This window comes from Salmo trutta, chromosome 5, assembly GCF_901001165.1.
Source record: "Salmo trutta chromosome 5, fSalTru1.1, whole genome shotgun sequence".
Lineage (NCBI taxonomy): Eukaryota > Metazoa > Chordata > Actinopteri > Salmoniformes > Salmonidae > Salmo > Salmo trutta.
This window is the reverse complement of record NC_042961.1, coordinates 31193411-31212777: the sequence shown is the minus strand read 5'-3', so window position 1 is coordinate 31212777 and position 19367 is coordinate 31193411. Positions and strand designations below refer to the sequence as shown.

The 19367-nt window shown below is 42.0% G+C and overlaps 1 protein-coding gene across 10 annotated transcripts in view; it reads right to left on the bottom strand.

Annotated features, from left to right (window-relative positions):
• Positions 1-19122, bottom strand: part of klc1b (kinesin light chain 1b) — a 57374-nt gene extending 38252 nt beyond the window's left edge. For 9 of the 10 annotated variants that reach the window (XM_029753368.1, XM_029753373.1, XM_029753371.1 and 6 more), the window contains exons 1-3: positions 19001-19122; positions 2363-2632; positions 1687-1917 (exon numbers count right to left, since the gene is read on the bottom strand). In XM_029753368.1, the coding sequence (XP_029609228.1) occupies positions 1687-1917; positions 2363-2608 (477 nt within the window). In that variant the 5' untranslated portion in view covers positions 2609-2632; positions 19001-19122. Of the gene's footprint in view, positions 1-1686; positions 1918-2362; positions 2633-13210; positions 13481-19000 lie in introns of those variants that run through there. The other variant, XM_029753369.1, reaches the window with a different exon arrangement.
• Positions 19123-19367: the final 245 nt, after the last annotated feature.

Genomic DNA, 19367 nt, shown 5'->3' with positions numbered 1-19367 from the left:
GCGCACTTCACAAAATAGATGGCATCATGAGGAAAGAAAATTATGTGGATATATTGAAGCAACATCTCAAGACATCAGTCAGGAAGTTAAAGCTTGGTTGCAAATGGGTCTTCCAAATGGACAATGACCCCAAGAATACTTTCAAAGTTGTGATAAAATGGCTTAAGGACAACAAAGTCAAGGTATTGGAGTGGCCATCACAAAGCCCTGACCTCAATCCTATAGAAAATGTGTGGGCAGTACTGAAAAAGCGTGTGCGAGCAAGGAAGCCTACAAAACTGTCTCAGTTACACCAGCTCTGTCAGGAGTAATGGGCCAATATTCACCCAACTTATTGTGGGAAGCTTGTGGAAGGCTACCCGAAAATATATTTTAGATTCTTCAGAGTAGCCACTCATTGCCTTGATGACAGCCTTGCACACTCTCGGCATTCTCTCACACAGCTTCACCTGGAATGCTTTTCCAACATTCTTGAAGGAGTTCCCACATATGTGGAGCACTTGTTGGCTGCTTTTCCTTCACTCTGCGGTCCAACTCATCCCAAACCACAATTGGGTTGGTCGGGTGATTGGAGGCCAGGTCATCTGATGCAGCACGCCATCACTCTGCTTCTTGGCCAAATAGCCCTTACATGGCCTGGAGGTGTGTTTTGGGTCATTGTCCTATTGAAAAACAAATGATCGTCCCACTAAGCGCAAATCAGATGGGATGGCGTATCGCTGCATTATGATGTAGTAGCCATGCTAGTTAAGTGGGCCTTGAATTCTAAATAACTTAGTGTAACCAGCAAAGCACACCCACACCATCACACCTCTTCCATGCTTCACGGTGGGAACCACACGTGGAGATAATCCGTTCACCTACTCTGCGTCTCACAAAGACACAGCGTTTGGAACCAAAAATCTCTAAATTTGGACTAGAGGACAGATCTCCACCGGTCTAATGTCCATTGCTCATGTTTCTTGGCCCAAGCAAGTCTCTTCCTCTTATTGGTGCAGCAATTCAATCATAAAGGCCACACAGTCTCCTATGAACAGCTGATGTTGATGTGTCTTACTTTATTTGGGCTGCAATTTCTGAGGCTGGTAACTCTAATGAACTTATCCTTTGCAGCAGAGGTAACTCTGGGTCTTCCTTTCCTGTGGCGGTCCTCATGAGAGCCAGTTTCATCATAGCACTTGCGAGTGCACTTGAAGAAACCTTCAAAGTTCTTAATTTTCCGCATTGACTGACCTTTATGTCAAAGTAATGATGGACTGTCATTTCTCTTTGCTTATTTGAGGTGTTCTTGCCATAATATGGACTTGGTATTTTATCAAATCGGGCTCTCTTCTGTATACCACCCCTACCTTGTCACAACACAACTGATTGGCTCAAATGCATTAATTTCCACAAATTAACTTAAGGCACACCAGTTAATTGAAATGCATTCAAGGTGACTACGTCATGAAGCTGGTTGAGATAATGCCAAGAGTCTGCAAAGCTGTCATCAAGGGTGGCTACTTTGAAGAATCTCAAATATAAAACATATTTTGATTTGTTTAACACTTTTTTGGTTACTACATGATCCCATAGTTTGTCTTTACTATTATTCTACGATGTAAAAATAAACTCTTGAGTAGGTTTGTCCAAACTTTTGACTGGTATTGTACGTGCGTACGTGAATCCACACATTTGTTAACTCACAGAGGGTGAGACGTCCTCGTCGTACTTCTTGAGCTGGTTCATGAACTCCAGGTGCTTCTTCTCCTCCTCCAGCTGTGCCACGCTCTGCTCGCTCTTCTGCAGCTTCTGCTGGGTGTTGGCCAGCTCGTCCCTCAGCCACTGGTTCTCCTGGCACAGCCGACGCACCTGGGCTCGCAGTTTCTGCTTTTCAGACTCCACTGCGTTCAAGTGGTTGGACAGGGCCATCATCACCTGAGGAGAAGAGGGGAGGAGGATATCAGACCACTGCACATCAGTAGCTGTCCATGGTTCTCTTCAGTCCGCTTTCATCTTAGTTCTCCCTGGTTCCTCAGATGGAGAAATAGCATTAGAGGTAAGAGAACAATGGCAAAGAGAGCGAGAGCCTTGTGAAAGACAGAGACCCTAACAGACACAACTAGCTGTGTTAAGAGTGAATCATGATGACTGATTTCCTAACCTTGGTCTAATATACTGTATATTAAGTTGCTGTGAAATATAAATACCCTCAGAAGTTGAAGCAGCAACCAACTTAAGTCATTTGCAGAGAATCTGATCCCAGATCTGTTATACTGTCTACCTCTAGCCAATGGTCATTGTAACACCAAATACATTTTGCAAGACAGCATTAAATAGGTATGGGACCAAACTACTCAGCTCCTCCCTCAGGCTTACATACCTGTGCTTCTCCAAGGCCCAGCTCTATCATCTCCACAGACTTGCGCAGAAGGCTGGACTTCTCGTGCACCAGGTTAGCCTCATCTTTCTTCAGGCACTTGATGGTCTCCAGCAGGCTGTGCAGGATGGAGTTGTGCTCATTCTTCAGTGCCTCCAGGCCCTGGATCACCAGCTTGGTGTTGGAGATTATCTCCTCCTGGGACAGCTTCTCCAGCTTCTCTTCCCTTGGGTACACCATCGTGGACATCGTCTAGTCTACCGTAGGGGGGACCTGGGGGAGAGGAAGGGGGGAAACAGAGGAGGACAAGGGTGGGTTAATGTCTTGGAAGAGAGGAGAGATTATATATATATATATATATATATATATATATATATATATATGGTTGCAAAATTCCCATAACTTTCCAAATTCCCAGGCTTTAAAGAAAACTTAGTTGGAAGACTCCCCGGAATCTGAAGTTTTGCAAGGTAGATGGGCCCACTCAATGTCAGGTGAAAGGAAATGTCAATTAAATAAAACTATGCATCCCAGTGGGGCAATTATTGCAGGGCATATTAGAAGACAAGTAAACAACACATTTGATTAGTATTCCAACACAGCAGAGTTAATTTACACAGAGCCTATTAAGCCGGGCGTACAATACATAATTATGGCCCCGATTTAGCTGTCACAGAGAAGTTTGAGATCATATCCAAAATCACCATGTCGTTGCCACTCGGGCCACACGGACCTCACCGACGCCCGTTTAATGTGAGGGGGTCAGAGACACAATCTGAGGGTTACCAATCCCGTCTGAGCCTCCCCAGAAGTCCCAATATTTTCAAAACACGTTTGATAAAAAAATTCAATAACATCGGCACAAAATCTGCAATACTCTTGTAGTGTGAGATGTGCAACTGCAAGTTTTGAGAACTGTGATAAGCAATAGCCAATGAGAGCACGCCAGAGAAGAACCCAAATATGATGAAGTTGTATCGCATTACCCAGAATGTGTAGACTCTTGAACAGGAGTGATGACTACTACTAGTATGTGTTCGTACTTGCCTTTAACCAAAGCGTCAAATCGTTACAGCTCTGAAGTTCAAACAATCTAAATCACTGCGTTTTCGCGAGACAGCGTGGTATCGAGAATCCTCACGACCAGGTGAAGAATCTTGTTTTAAGTGACCCCCGTCTGTACAACATCGTTTAGTGTGCGTACCACTACATTGGCAGGACAGAAAACAACAGGAAAGACGGTTGTTTAAATTGAGAGGCTCAGCGATGTTAGGATTTTGAAAGTGGGGTAGTGTACGCCCGCATAAGCCTAACAGTCCCTATCCAGGGAGAGATGGGAGAGGGTTTGACTTGATTGAAGTTCCAGAGCCAAAGCACAGCACCTCCTTCACTTCCGACGCCATCTATGTCAAGGTTTTAAAGCCTCAACCTCTGGCCCTCAATTACAATGGATTCAATCTTCACACTACTGATCAGTGCGCACTGTCTCAGCAGTCAGTGTCAGTCAGGTATGACAGGAGTGGAGCTGGGTACTGTCAAATCTATACTGAACAAAATATAAAAACGCAAAATATTAAGTGTTGTTCCCATGTTCCATGAGCTGAAATTTTTTAAAAAAGAGCCCATTAATGTTCCTTACGGACAAAAAGCTTCTCTCTCAACTTCTTTGCACAAAATTGTTAACATCCCTGTTAGTGAGGATTTCTCCTTTGCCAAGATAATCCATCCACCTGACAAGTGTGGCATATCAAGAATCTAACAAACAGCATGATTACACAGGTGCACCTTGTGCTGGGGACAATAATAGGACACTACAATGTGCAGTTGTGTCACACGACAATACCACAGATGTATCAAGTTGAAGGAGCATGTAATTGGCATGCTGACTGCAGGACTGTCCACTAGAGCTGTCGACAGAGCAATTTGTTAATTTCTCTACCATAAGCCGCATCCAGCCACCTGGACAGCTGATGAAAATGAGGGTTTGCACAACCGAAGAATTTCTGCACAAACTATCAGAAACAGTCTCAGGGAAGCTCAACTGCATGCTCGTCGTCCTCACCAAGGTCTTGACCTGACTGCAGTTCGGCATTGTAACCGTCTTCAGTGGGCAAATGCTCAGCGTAGAAGTGAGCTATTCACGGATGAATCCCGGTTTCAACTGTACCAGGCAGATGGCGCGTATGGCGTTGTGTGGGGGCGAGCGGTTTGCTGATGTCAATGTTGTGAACAGAGTGCCCCATTGTGGCGGTGGGGTTATGTTATGGGCAGGCATAAGCTATGTACAACGAACAAAATTGCATTTTATCAGTGGCAATTTGAATGGACAAGAGATCCCGTAACAAGATCCGCCACCATCCCCTCATGTTTCAGCATGATAATGCATGGCCCCATGTCGCAAAGATCTGTACACAATTCCTGGAAGCCTGCATACTCAGACATGTCACCCATTGAGCCTGTTTGGGATGCTCTGGATTGACGCGTATAACAGCATGTTCCAGTTCCCGCCAATATCCAGCAACTTCTCACAGTCACTGAAGAGTGGGAGAACATTACACAGGTCACAATCGACAGCCTGATCAAACCTATGCAAATGAGATGTGTTGCGCTGCATGAGGCAAATGGTCACACCAGATACTGACTGGTTCTCTTTTAAAGCCATCTGTATTCCCAGCCATGTGAAATCCATAGATTAAGGCCTAATTTATTTATTTCAATTGACCGATTTCCTTATATGAACTGTGACTCAGTAAAACATTTGAAATTGTTGCATGTTGCGTTTATATTTTTGTTCAATGTAGATAAAAAAAACATGAACACAAAACATCCATCTACATCTCAGTGGCTCAGTGAACACGCCCTTCACAGTGACAGGCAGGCACGATGTCATCTCTCTGCTCCAGTCATGACACAGTAAGCGTACGACTGAGGATGCGTGACTGACAAATTAACAGATCTTCTGGACATACAAGAAGAGATGAAAGGATTCAGAGACTTTATCAGTGAGATGGGTCATTACTTGTATGGGGCTGTTAGAATTATGCCATGACTAACAAATGTACTAGGATTAGGCTAGGCTACTAACTGCCCGGTGAGTCACTACTGCAGCTTTAATGAGTAGCCTATGCAAGACATTACTCACGGTTCTGTATGGCCTTGATAGAAGAATGTTAGACCCGGCCTTATCACAGATAACTACAACGGCAAAACAATTAAGAAAATTGTATGCAAAAACGATTTACAAACTATAGGCCTGTAGGCTGTAACACTTGCCTTGTTTACTTCTCAGCTGCTCTTATTCCTATAATTTGTATACACTTCATGTACACTACAGTATGTGGAAGGTGAACTTGTCATAGACCTGCTTTCCATGATGAATAGCCATGGGGGAGAATGGGATAGGAGAATTCTAGTGGATAGTCAAATTCTAGTGGATAGGCTGGCAGGCGGGAACGCTTTGGGCCAATCCCAATAACACCAGGTTCAGAGCAGGACAGGGCTGCAGTTGGCTGGCTGTGGACTGAGTGCACACAGATTAGAGGTTGACCAATTAAATTGGCTGATTAATTAGGGCCGATTTCAAGTTTTCATAAATCGGTAATCTGCCTTTTTGGAGGCCGATTACATTGCAATCCACGAGGAGACTGCGTGGCAGGCTGACCACCTGTTACGCGAGTGCAGCATCAAAAGGACCTTGTGGCTGCAAGGAGCCAAGGTAAATTGCTAGCTAGCAGTAAAATTATAAAAAAACAAATCAATCTTCACAATCACTAATTAACTACACATGATTGATGATATTACAAGGTTAACTAGCTTGTCCTGCACTGCATATAATTAAAGCGGTGCCTGTTAATTTATCATCGAATCACAGTGTACTTCAACTTCGCCAAACGGGTGATGATTTAACAAAAGTGCATTTGCGAAAAAAGCACAATTGTTGTACAAATGTACCTAACCAAAAACATCAATGCCTTTCTTAAAATCAATATCCAGAAGTATATTTCTTTAAACCTGCATATTTAGTTAAAATAAATGTTAGCGGGCAATATTTACTAGAGAAATTGTCACTTCTCTTGTGTTCAGTGCAAGCAGAGTCAGGGTATATGCAGTAGTTTTGGCCGCCTGGCTTGTTGAACTGTGTGAAGACCATTTCTTCCTAACAAAGACCGAAATTAAATTGCCAGAATTTTACATAATTATGACATAACATTGAAGGTTGTGCAAACTAACAGCAATATTTAGACATAAGGTTGCCACCCGTTCGATAAAATACGGAACGGTTCTGTATTTCACTGAAGAATAAACGTTTTGTTTTCGAAATGATAGTTTCCGTATTTGACCATATTAATGACCAAAGGCTCGTATCTTTGTGTGTTTATTATATTTAAGTCTATGATTTGATAGAGCAGTCTGACTGAGCGGTGGTAGGCATCAGCAGGCTTGTAAGCATTCATTCAAACAGCACTTTACTGCGTTTGCCAGCAGCTCTTAGCAATGCTTGAAGCACAGCGCTGTTTATGACTTGAAGCCTATGAACTCCTGAGATTAGGCTGGCAATACTAAAAGGTGCCTATGAGAACATCCAATAGTCAAAGGTATATGAAATACAAATGGTATAGAGAGAAATAGTCGACGCGTCATAATTCCTATAATAACTACAACCTAAAACTCCTTAACTGGAAATATTGAAGACAAGTTAAAAAAGGAACCACCAGCTTTCATATGTTCATGCTCTGAGCAAGGAATTTAAACATTAGCTTTTTTACATGACACATATTGCACTTTTCTCCAACACTGTTTTTGCATTATTTAAACCAAATTGAACATATTTCATTATTTATTTGAGACTAAATTGATTTTATGTATTATATTAAGTTAGAATAAGTGGTCATTGTTCATTCAGTATTGTTGTAATTGTCATTACTACAAATATATATTAGATACATACAAAAAAAAAAGTAAAAATGTTTTTTTTAACCGTCCGATTAAAATCGGTATCGTTTTTTTTGGTCCTCCAATGAATCGGTATCGACGTTGAAAAATCATAAATCGGTCGACCTCTAACACAGATGGAGCCTTATGGAGGGTACCTGTCTAGTGCCAGGCTGTTGACTTCAGTGACAGGCGCAGGAAGGCCTCCCCCTGCCTGACTGAATGACTGGCTGACTCGGTCATGGGTAGCGGACAGAGTGGACGCCATGAATCATGAGCAGTTGGAGGAATGGATGGTCAGGTCACTTAAAATGACAGATACAGTTGAAGTCAGAAGTTTACATACAACTTAGCCAAATACATTTAAACTCAGTTTTTCACAATTCCTGACATTTAATCCTAGTATAAAATCCCCCGTCTTAGGTCAGTTAGGATCACCACTTTATTTTAAGAATGTGAAAAGTCAGAATAATAGTAGAGAATGATTTATTTCAGCTTTCATTTCTTTCATCACATTTCCAGTGGGTCAGAAGTTTACATACACTCAATTAGTATTTGGTAGCATTGTTTTTCAATTGTTTAACTTGGGTCAAACGTTTCAGGTAGCCTTCCACAAGCTTCCCACAATAAGTTGGGTGAATTTTGGCCCATTCCTCCTGACAGAGCTGGTGTAACAGAGGTCTGTAGGCTTCCTTGCATACACACACTTTTTCAGTACTGCCCACAAATGTTCTATAGGATTGAGGTCAGGGCTTTGTGATGGCCACTCCAATACCTTGACTTTGGTCCTTAAGCCATTTTGCCACAACCTTGGAAGTATGCTTGAGGTCATTGTCCATTGGGAAGACTCATACGCGACCAAGCTTTAACTTCTTGACTGATGTCCTGAGATGTTGCGTCAATATAGTCACATAATGTTCTACCTCATGATGCCATCTATTTTGTGAAGTGCATCAGTCCCTGCTGCAGCAAAGCACCCCCACAACATGATGCTGCCATCCCCGTGCTTCACGGTTGGGATGGTGTTCTTCGGGTTGCAAGCCTCCCCCTTTTTCCTCCAAACATAAATGGTCATTATGGCCAAACAGTTCTATTTTTGTTTCATCAGACCAGAGGATAGTTCTCCAAAAAGTACGATCTTTGTCCCCATGCGCAGTTGCAAACCATAGGTTTTGGAGCAGTGGCTTCTTCCTTGCTGAGCAGCCTTTCAGGTTATGTCGATATAGGACTCATTTACTGTGGATATAGATATTTTTGTACCCGTTTCCTGCAGCATCTTCACACGGTCCTTTGCTGTTGTTCTGGGATTGACTTGCACTTTTCGCACTAAAGTACGTTCATCTCTAGGAGACAGAACACGTCTCCTTCCTGAGTAGTGTGACGGCTGCGTGGTCCCATGGTGTTTATACTTGCGTACTATTGTTTGTACATATGAACGTGGTACCTTCAGGTATTTGGAAATTGCTCCCAAGGATGAACCAGACTTGTGGAGGTCTACAATTTTTGTCTGAGGTCTTGGCTGATTTCTTTTGATTTTCCCACGATGTCAAGCAAAGAGGCACTGAGTTTGAAGGTAGGCCTTGAAATACATCCACAGGTACACATCCAATTGACTCAAATTATGTAATTTAGCCTATCAGAAGCCATGACATAATTTTCTGGAATTGCCAAGCTGTTTAAGCCTAGACAGGTGCCAGTCATAAGACTGTGCTATATTAAAGAAGATTTTGGTAGTAAGGCATTAAGGTGTTTCATGTATGAAAGTCTTTAAGAGAGGTCACTGTTCCTGCAACATTGTTTTGACCACATTCTCACTTTATGGTTTAAACATATTGCAGATAGTTGTTGTAGAGCTAACTGATCTGTCAAAAGTGCCTGAAGTCCCCAGTACAGAAAGGAGCAGAGTATGACCTTAGAAAATGTCACAGTCCACATGTCAGTAGCCCAGTTCTGACATTTTACCTTAGTAGGGTGTCCAATCAAACATCTTTTGACCAATGGGTAAAATAATGTGTGTGTAGATAGTCATCTAAGAAAACCAGTGACCCAACCTCACGTTTCTATCATAATCCGTTTTAAAAGTGACAGGCTCACCGTTGAACTTGTTATCTTGGTCCTCGAATCCGGAGGACATAAAACAATATAGAGAGGTGTGTGTGTGTGTGTGTGTGTGTGTGTGTGTATGTATGTATGTATCTCAGCAAAAAAAGAAATGTCCCTTTGTCAGGACGCTGTCGTTCAAAGAATTTGTAAAAATCAAAATAACTTCATTGTAAAGGGTTTAATGCAGTTAAATTGCAACGAGAGGACACTGTCTAGACATACACTACATGACCAAAAGTATGTGGACACCTACTTGTCATTCATCTCATTCCAAAATCATGGACATTAATATGGAGTTGGTCCCCTTTGCTGCTATTCCAGCCTCCACTCTTCTGGGAAGAATTTCCACTAGATGTTGGAACATTGCTGCGGGAACTTGCTTCCATTCAGCTACAAGAGCATTAGTGAAGTCGGGCACTGATGTTGGGTGAGTAGGCCTGGGTCGCAGTCAGCGTTCCAATTCATCCCAAAGGTGTTCGATGCGGTTGAAGTCAGGGGTCTGTGCTGGACTTTATACACCTGTCAGCAACAGTTGTGACTGAAATAGCCGAATCCACTAATTTGAAGGGGTGTCCACATACTTGTGTACATAGTGTATCTCAGAGCCATGAATGAACAGGAAACATTTTTAAAAAGTCTCAAAATGAAGCCAGTCAGCAGACAAGAAACAACACGTTTTTAGGAGTGCTGGAATTGCCTACAAAATGTACAGAAAGAGCATGGTGGCTTACATCAAGGTGTGTTTACTTTTCAAGACAAGAAACCTGCAAAACCTGCTTCTTTGCAACTACAGGCTAATCCTGTAGGCTAATGAAATACCAGGTGACTCCAGCAGTAGCATAGCCAGAACCGCTGACTTCTACACACTTTGCCATTGGGCAAAGAGAAACATTTGCCGTTTTATAGCGAATCTCATGCAATTCTACACATTTTGCCATGAACCTGAGAGAAAATGATGCCATTTTAAAGCTAATTAAAGTTCAATTATAGGTGTGTTGACGGTGATAAAGGCAATGGATTATGAGCAGTCTTGTTTGCTAAGAGAACAAATGAAGTAGGCAGTGGCATGGTGCATATAGCCAAAGAAGCGCAGTAACATATGCCTTAATGCAGTCATATTTGTGGCTTATTGGGGGTGTGGCTTTCAGTTTATTTTTGGCCACCCATCCCATGAGAGTGAATGTCATTCAAGTTGATCTGAATGTAATTTCAGTGCACTGCTATGAATTCTGATGGTGTTTGCATGTTTAGGTAAAAATAAATAAATGTCCCATTTGGAACACTGACAAGTAGAGCATAAAAAATAACTTTTTGTTGTTGTTGCGCAATGTGATTGGGTGGGCCTGACTCCCCAGTGGGTGGGCTGGACTCCAGTAGTTTGACTTCTTATCGAAGGTTAAAATGTCAGTGGCAGAGAAGGATGTGGCTGTGTGCGCACAATAACTTTGCATAGGCTAGTAGTCTATAGGCCTTATCTTGCTTTACAAACAAAATTACTGTATAATTCCCCTTGCTTAGGCCTAGGCTATATGAAAAATTTGTACCTGAACAGAAAATGACAGTCAAACTAAGCCAGGAGGAGCCAAACGATGTGCTAACACACACACACACACGCGCGCAAACAAACTTTAATCCAATGAACAGAGGAGAAGGGGGATTTAGAGAAACCCTGGATAGAGTGAGAGAATATTAGAAACCTCTCACCAAGGTTGCACTGAGAAAAAAAATATTTAAAAAAAATACAAATTATATATATATATATAAATAAAAAAATTAATAAAATAAATAGGTATTACAAACACGAAACAGCAGTGCCACAGAAGCGAAGGCTATGTTTCTGGTTGATGTGGTGCTCAAAGCTTCTACTTGCCTAAGCTAATATTTCTATGCTATTTGAGCTCAAACGATGAAACACATTCACAAATCAGACTGTTGGGGCTAATAAACTCTCACTGTGAGACGCAGTGTAGTGCCACTGCTATGGATGAAAGGATACAAGTCTCAGAGGCTCACAGCAGTGACAGACTAACCAGGGTCTCAGACAACAACAAAAAAGGCGTGAGCTATTGTTTCAAGCTCCTTAAGCGGTAAGGTATCACTGTGCAACAGTGTAAGAACAAAACCCCTTGAGGTATGATTGCTCTATCAAGGACTTCTAGCTACTCCAGTAAATGGGTATCAGATCATCAAGAGCAGTGAAAGCTCAAACAGAATTCTTACTGGTATGTAAAGACTCCTATAATCCAACCATTTAAAATGCAAAATAACTACCAAAAAAAGGATTTTGGGAGGCAAGTTGAAGTTTGTCATGAGTATTTTCCAGCAGGCAGAACTGAGCGATTTCTGTTAGATCGGCAGGGAGTAGGGTAAGTGGATGGTGTAGTAGGGTAAGCATTAGATAATCACGTACCAGAATACATTTCTAGGCCTAGGCTATATTCTTTCCAAACAAGTGTTTTTGGGGGGTTTATTTTTTTTGTTTACAATGTGACCTAGTCATTACCATTGATTACCAGGTACTAGGTGGTGTAATAGATGCAAGCAAGTAGCGTTCATGACCTTTTCCATACCAGCACCAGAGGGTCTCCAGTGATTATGGTAAAGTAGGCTCTAGTGCAGGACTCTCCACCCTGTTCCTGGAGAGCAACCCTCCTGTAGGTTTGTTTCAATCCCAGTTGTAACTAACCTGAGTCAGCTTATCAAAAAGCTAATTATTAGAATCAAGTTGCACTAGATTAGGGTGGAGAGAACACCTACAGGAGGATAACCCTCCAGAAACAGGGTTGGAGTGCCCTGTTCTAAGCGCTATTTTTCGGGGGAAGTGTGTCTCCATCACCCAGGGTGACACGAAAGACTTATGAAGAGCAGAATCAACAACCTCTGCATAATCAAAACAGTTGTTTTGTAAGATGTTAACTGCGGAGGATGTTAGTCCATGTGCACAGTTAGCCATTGTTATATAAAATGACACCCTCAAGTCCCCCTCAAGTCAGAGCAGGTCTGTAATCCCCTATCAGGGTGCCAAGGAATTCCATTGTAGGTTTATCTGAGGCAATGAGGTTTGCACAGTACAGTAGCTACTACAATAGTCTGAGGGCATGCTTAGACATGCTAACACCTATAAGCAAAAACAGAGGCTATCACGCTCCACTCCTAATGAGAAAGCGATGCTCGTTAGTTACACCACACTGCAGGACCCTGCATGATTGCCTACATATGGGCAGGAGTAGGCTAACAATTTACTTGTTCTGTTAATAAGCAGATGGGATTATAAAAAAAGTGGGAGATGGTGGCCTATGTGCTAATGATATCCAAGCAGTTCAAGCAAAGCTGCTACATTGTAGAAGAAAGGTTAGATGAATCAAGTCCTACGTAATTATCCTGATGCTTACATCTAACCTAGGAACAAACTTTACCGATATATAACCTAGGTCTAATCTAATCATACAGAAGAAAAGATGTGAGTATAATTTCCATCAGAACATTCTTCAGGCAAAATACTAGGCTAAATGACATGTTGGCAGTATTTTGCTAGACATGACACTAACCAGACATACGGTTATCAAAACATCTCCCCAGTGTTTTAAGTTAACTTGACATGGGCGACGTAGAAAGGCCCACATCTAAACATTCCATAAGAAAAATAACCAGACGCAGCGAAAACCATTTAAAATGCTGAGAAAATGTGTTTCATAATAAGCCTCATACCAAAATGTCCTGGTCAGAGTGATTCCTAAACACCGGCACTAAACACAATCTATTAAGTCCCTGTACCGACGTTGAAATAAAGCCAACTCAGTGGACCAGAAAACAAACCTCCGTTTCGGCAACAGATGATCAGATCCTCATCACTTGGCACAGGGAGAGGCTGACGAAATAATGACTCCGTCACCAGCAATACACCCCGAGCACAGTATCACAGAAAGACGAAGGTTAATCCAAACAGAAAGACTGAGTGAGACTCCTTGGGATGAGGGAAGAGAATCACTGAATGGATGGAAACAGCTAGGCAGGGCAGGGATAGAAAGGAAGGAGTGGTGGAGAGGATGGGAGAGTTCTGTGCCTGCAGGACTGTGACCTTCCCACTGACTGAGAACAGCCAGCCTCAGCATGTGGTGACGGAGCAGGCATCAGAGTGTGGAGCCCCACCCTCACAGAGGAGCAGGTCAGGTGGGGGTAGGGGGAGGGGAGAGGGAGCTGTCCTGATCAAGAGATCAGACACTGCCTCCGCTCTGCAGCCACCACCATGCACAAAACACTAGCAATATTGGGACTGCACGCACTGGTTTGGGCATGTTTGCCAGTTCACATTCGCATACCATTATCCAGGTGGAGTAAGGTCATGCAGACATAACACAGGCTATTTAACAAAAACATACATTCATGCCACAAAGAATACACAAACACATAGCCTAGGCTACAGTAGGCTAACTACAATTGTTCTTCAATCACAGTATTTTCAATATAAAGCTATTAGCAGTGCTATTTTGGTTATTATAGTTTGACATTCTGCATCAATAATATGGGCAACATTTTATTATTGATAATAGAAGTGGGAATGTTGTTCCTTTGTCATATAATTGCTACATTTAATATAAATATAGCATTAAAAATCATTTCCCAGATAATTTGTTTTTGGCTATTGGCTGCACAGATCAAGGTCACTGGCTTATATGGAGTCACGCTGCAGAATTCTGTGGTAGCCATGCTGGTTCATTTTGTCTTGAATTCTAAGTAAATCACTGACAGTGTCACCAGCAAAGCACCCCCACACCACCTCCTCCATGCTCCATGGTGGGAACCACACATGCAGAGATCATCCGTTCACCTACTCTGCGTCTCACAAAGACACGGTGGTTGGAACCAAAAATCTCACATTTGGACTCATCAGACCAAAGGACAGATTTCACCGGTCTAATGTCCATTGCTCGTGTTTCTTGGTCCAAGCAAGTCTCTTCATCTTATTGATGTCCTTTAGTAGTGGTTTCTTTACAGCAATTTGACCATGAAAGCCTGATTCACGCAGTCTCCCCTGAACAGTTGATGTTGAGATGTGTATGTTACTTGAACTCTGTGAAGCATTTATTTGGGCTGCAATCTGAGGTGCAGTTAATTATCAATTTCTGAAGCTGGTAACTCTAATGAACTTATCCTCTGCAGCAGAGGTAACTCTGGGTCTTCCTTTCCTGTGGAGGTCCTCATGAGAGCCAGTTTCATCATAGCGCTTGATGGTTTTTGTGACTGCACTTGAAGAAACTTGAAATTTTCCAGAATGACTGACCTTCATGTCTAAGTAATGAACTGTCGTTTCTCTTTGCTTATTTGAGCTGTTCTTGCCATAATATGGACTTGGTCTTTTATCAAATAGGACTATCTAATGTATACCACCCCTACCTTATCACAACTGATTGGCTCAAACACATTAAGGAAAGAAATTCCACAAATTAACAAGGCACACATGTTAATTGAAATGCATTCCAGGTGACTACCACATGAAGCTGGTTGAGAGAATTCCAAGAGTGTGCAAAGCTGTCAAGGCAAACGGTGGCTATTTGAAGAATATCAAATATATTTGTGATTTGTTTAACACTTTCTTGGTTACTACATGAGTCCATGTGTTATTTCATAGTTTTGATGTCTTCACTATTATTCTACAATGTAGAAAAATAGTAAAAATAAAGAAACTCTGGAATATGTAGGCGTGACCAAACTTTTAACTGGTACCGTATATTCCGGACCAACATTGCTCATTCTAATACTTTATGAATTTGTTATATTTATTTACTTTACCGTTATGGATTATGTGTGTATTGCTAGGTATTACTGCGCTGTTGGAGCTAGAAACACAAGCATGCCGCTGCACCTGCGATAACAACTAATACACTTTTAGTTGATAGTGAGTGTTTGGGTGCAGGTTGACGTCTGTCTTGAATCTTGCCCTGGAGGCAGAACTGAGCAATTTCCACCAGATGGGCTGGCTACAAAGTAAAAATTGGCTATATCGTAAAAATGTATGAAAACTAAAAATGCGCTTTTCAGTCTTAATTTAAGGTGAGGCATTAGGGTTAGCAGTGTGGTTAAGGTTAGGTTTAAAATCTATGATTTTGTGGTACGCTTTAGCCTGACATCTCGGCTTTGAACTAACTCATCACCCATGGTATAGCCAAAGCATCAATAGGCTATGAGCTTACTCTGAAAATGACCATTTGTTACAACAATAAAAAGAGAGAACACTAGCACTGCAAAAACAAGCCAGTTTGACTGAAACCAAGACCTCTGTAGCATCTCTCCAGAGAAACATTTCCTGTCCGCTTGCTCTGCCTGCTGAACACCAGAAGATCATTTAATCTTCCTGTTTACTGCACACACAGACATCTCTTCCTCCCCAGTGGTACCAGACACAAAGAAACGTCAGCCAACTGGGAGGGTGTGGCAGGACATGGGACAGCTGAGAGGGAAGTGCCCATGACACAGCTCCAATTCAATCATCTGCCCTATAAGCACCTGCCAGCCCGCTTTAGGGAAGCTTTTTCCACATATGGCAGGTTTGATGGGGTCTGTTTGAGGTAGGCTGGTAGACATAGTGCTCTCTCTGAAGTACAGACAGTGGCCTCACAGATAAAATATCAAGAGGTAAGTATTGCTAAAGCGAGCCAGATGTGCAGCAAATCAGATGGCACAGCATATTTGTTGGCTTCTCTGTACACGTATTGTTTGTTTACAATATAGTGATGGTTGGCTTCATATGCACAGATATGAAGACAGGAAAATACTGTGAGACTATTTGGGTGAGAGCTAATTCCTGGTAGGCATCAATCTACTATATTGCTTTCACCAAACTTGTCTTCTCATATCAGCACAGATGAAGGAGAGAACACTCTTGGGATATTTCCAACAAAGTTGATGGCAAAAGAACAGAGGTTTAGTGATGCCCCTGATTTTGAAAAAGCCAAACCCCTCCCTTATGGAGCCATGCATCTATCTCCCAGTGCATTTACTAATGATTACATATAAACCCAACACTGGCATTGACAGACTGACCATTTATTGAGCACTAAACCTTATTCGTAGAACTGGTCTGGCCGCACAGAAGCTAACGTTAGCTAGCTTGCTCGCTAATGCCGAATTTTATGTCAATGCCTTACCCTTAAAACTAGTTAGCTAGATTCATTTGGTAATGGGCAGTAGCAGTGCTATTACCATTACCCCCCACCCCCCAAAAGCCATATTACAACCGATGTGCTGTGATAACATTGTTTGCGCTATAACCTTTAAATTCATGTGTCTTGTGACCGTGATATGAAGGTCTAAAGGCCAACACAATAAGACAGTGGCCGAATAAATTCAACCACACCTCTGTTTAATCACAAAACTGGATAACAACCTCTGTCCAGTGAAGTCCACAAAGCATATTGCATGTACAGTAACAGACAGTTACATGACCTACAGCATGGTCATGCAAGTTAATGTTCCTAACATTTTCGGACCACTAAACTATTGATTTAGAACCACAGAGAGTTACCGTAAATCGCAAAGAAAACAGGAGCTGCCTCCACTATTCCAGCACCATTTCAACATCAAATCACCTACGCTTAGTCTAATACAGTGTCTTCACTGACATGTTCAACCTCTCCCTTACCGAGTCTAATACCTGCGTGTTTCTAGCAGACCACCATAGTCCCTGTGCCCAAGAAAGAGAATGTAACCTGCCTAAATGACTACCGCCCCGTAGCACTCACGTCAGTAGCCTTGAAGTGCTTTGAAAGGCTGGTCATCGCTCACATCAACACCATCACGGAAACCCTAGACCCAATCCAATTTACATACCAACAGATCCACAGATGACAATCTCAAATCGCTCTCCACACTGCCCTTTCCCACCTGGAGAAAAGGAACACCTATGTGAGAATGCTGTTCATTGACTACAGCTCAGCGTTCAACACCATAGCGCCCACTAAGCTAAGGACCCTGGGACTAAACACCTCCCTCTGCAACTGGATCCTGGACTTCCTGACAGGCCATCCACAGGTGGTAAGTGTAGGCAACACATCTACCACACTGCTCCTCAACACTGGGGCCCCTCAGGGGTGCGTGCTTAGTCCCCTTCTGTACTCCCTGTTCACCCACGACTGTGTGGGCAAGCACGACTCCAACACCATCATTAAGTTTGCTGACGACAACGGTGGTAGGCCTGATCACCGACAACTGCTTAACCAATTAATCCAAAAATGTTACACTGCTGCTACTCGCTCTTTATTTTCTTTGCATCGTCACTTTACCCCTACCTACATGTACAAATTACCGACTAACCTGTACCCCCGAACATTGGCTCAGTACCAGTACCCCTGTATATAGCCTCAGTATTGTTATTGTGTTACTTTTTGTTCGTTTATTTTAACTTTAATTTATTTAGTGAATATTTTCTTAAACTGCCGTTGTTGGTTAAAGGCTTGTAAGTAAGCATTTCATGTTAAGGTCTGAACCTGTTGTATTCGGTGAATGTGACAAATGCTATTTTATTTGAGTAGCTAGCAAGCAACAAGATGCCAAATAACCTATAAAAAAAAACACTTGAGGGCAAATCAATCAGATTTGACCATTCAGATAAGTCACATGGCCAGGAATCAGATTTGTATCTGAGGCTAGATTTCCTACTAAGGTGGTTTGAAATGTGTCTTGAAATATACAATTCCATGTGCTTTTTGGATGTTCAGACTGCAGGAAAAAAAACAGATTCGAATATGCAAATAAATAGGATTGGAGTCACTTCAAACTGCCAACGTGAACATGGATTTAGCCTGAATCACAATCATTCCTGGATGTATTGTGAAGTTGTGTCTCTTGGTTTAGAAACTGATGACATAATGAGGAAAAATATGTATAGATGGCACTAGTCACAACCACTAGCTGCGTTCAGGGAACGGTTATCCAACAGGGAACTCGGAAAAATACAAGGTCAAATAATGACGTCCTTTATCTTGATGTCGGAGCTCTAGAATGAGGTCCGAGTTGGATAACCGTTCAAATCACTTAAGTCGGAGATATTTCAAGTTCCCAGTTGTTTTGAACGAGGTATTTGATTGAGTAGAGCTACAGCTGGTAGTGACTTTTCGTATCAGGTTAGGAGAGCATTTTCGCTAACCCTTTTCCTAACCTTAACCTAATTCACATAGTTAGCTACGTTCATTATCTTAACCTGCTGCGTAAGTTCTCCTTACCTGCTACGAAAAAGTCACTTCCAATCGTAGCTGTAGTAGTTATACCACAGCTAGAAAAAAATACTAAATCTTTGGTTATACCACTTAGCAGCCTATTTTATCCATGAAGATTATAAGTAGCTACTAGTACATACCTAATTCGTTAAAATTGGTTACTACAAAAACACTGCGAAGTGCTTCACGCCAGTTCAGAGAAAGCTATCTAATGAATGTTTGCTAGCATTGTTATCAAGCTAGACAATGGTTTCACCACAACCTATTTATTGAGAATAAACAGTAAATCACCAGCAAAACACAATAATGGAGTGACATATTCTAATAATATACGTTTACGGCAGTCACACGTTGACTTGACGAAAAATAAAATTAATATCGAACTTGGACTCACCGAGAGCTGAGACTAACAGCTGGACCAGTCCCTTTAAATCCAAAATGTCCTCTGGAAAGCGTATGCTCCCAGCAGGCTTTGCGTAGGGGTAAAATTACGTCATATTTTGTTTTCACCAGTTTTCTGGGCGGAGCATGGGTTATTCTCGTTCTGTATATTGGCGTTCGCGCACTTTACCCACAGATAATCTGTGTTCGAATACCCATGTAGTATGCTTAATGGTAATAGTATGAATAGAGTTAGTATGCCAAAAGTTCCCGGATGTCGTACTACATTCGCCAAAATACGAAGTATACAAGCAGTAGACACTATTTCCGTGCTTTTAGGTTGCATAATGCAAATATTCCGAAAATGGGCGTGGCTTTAC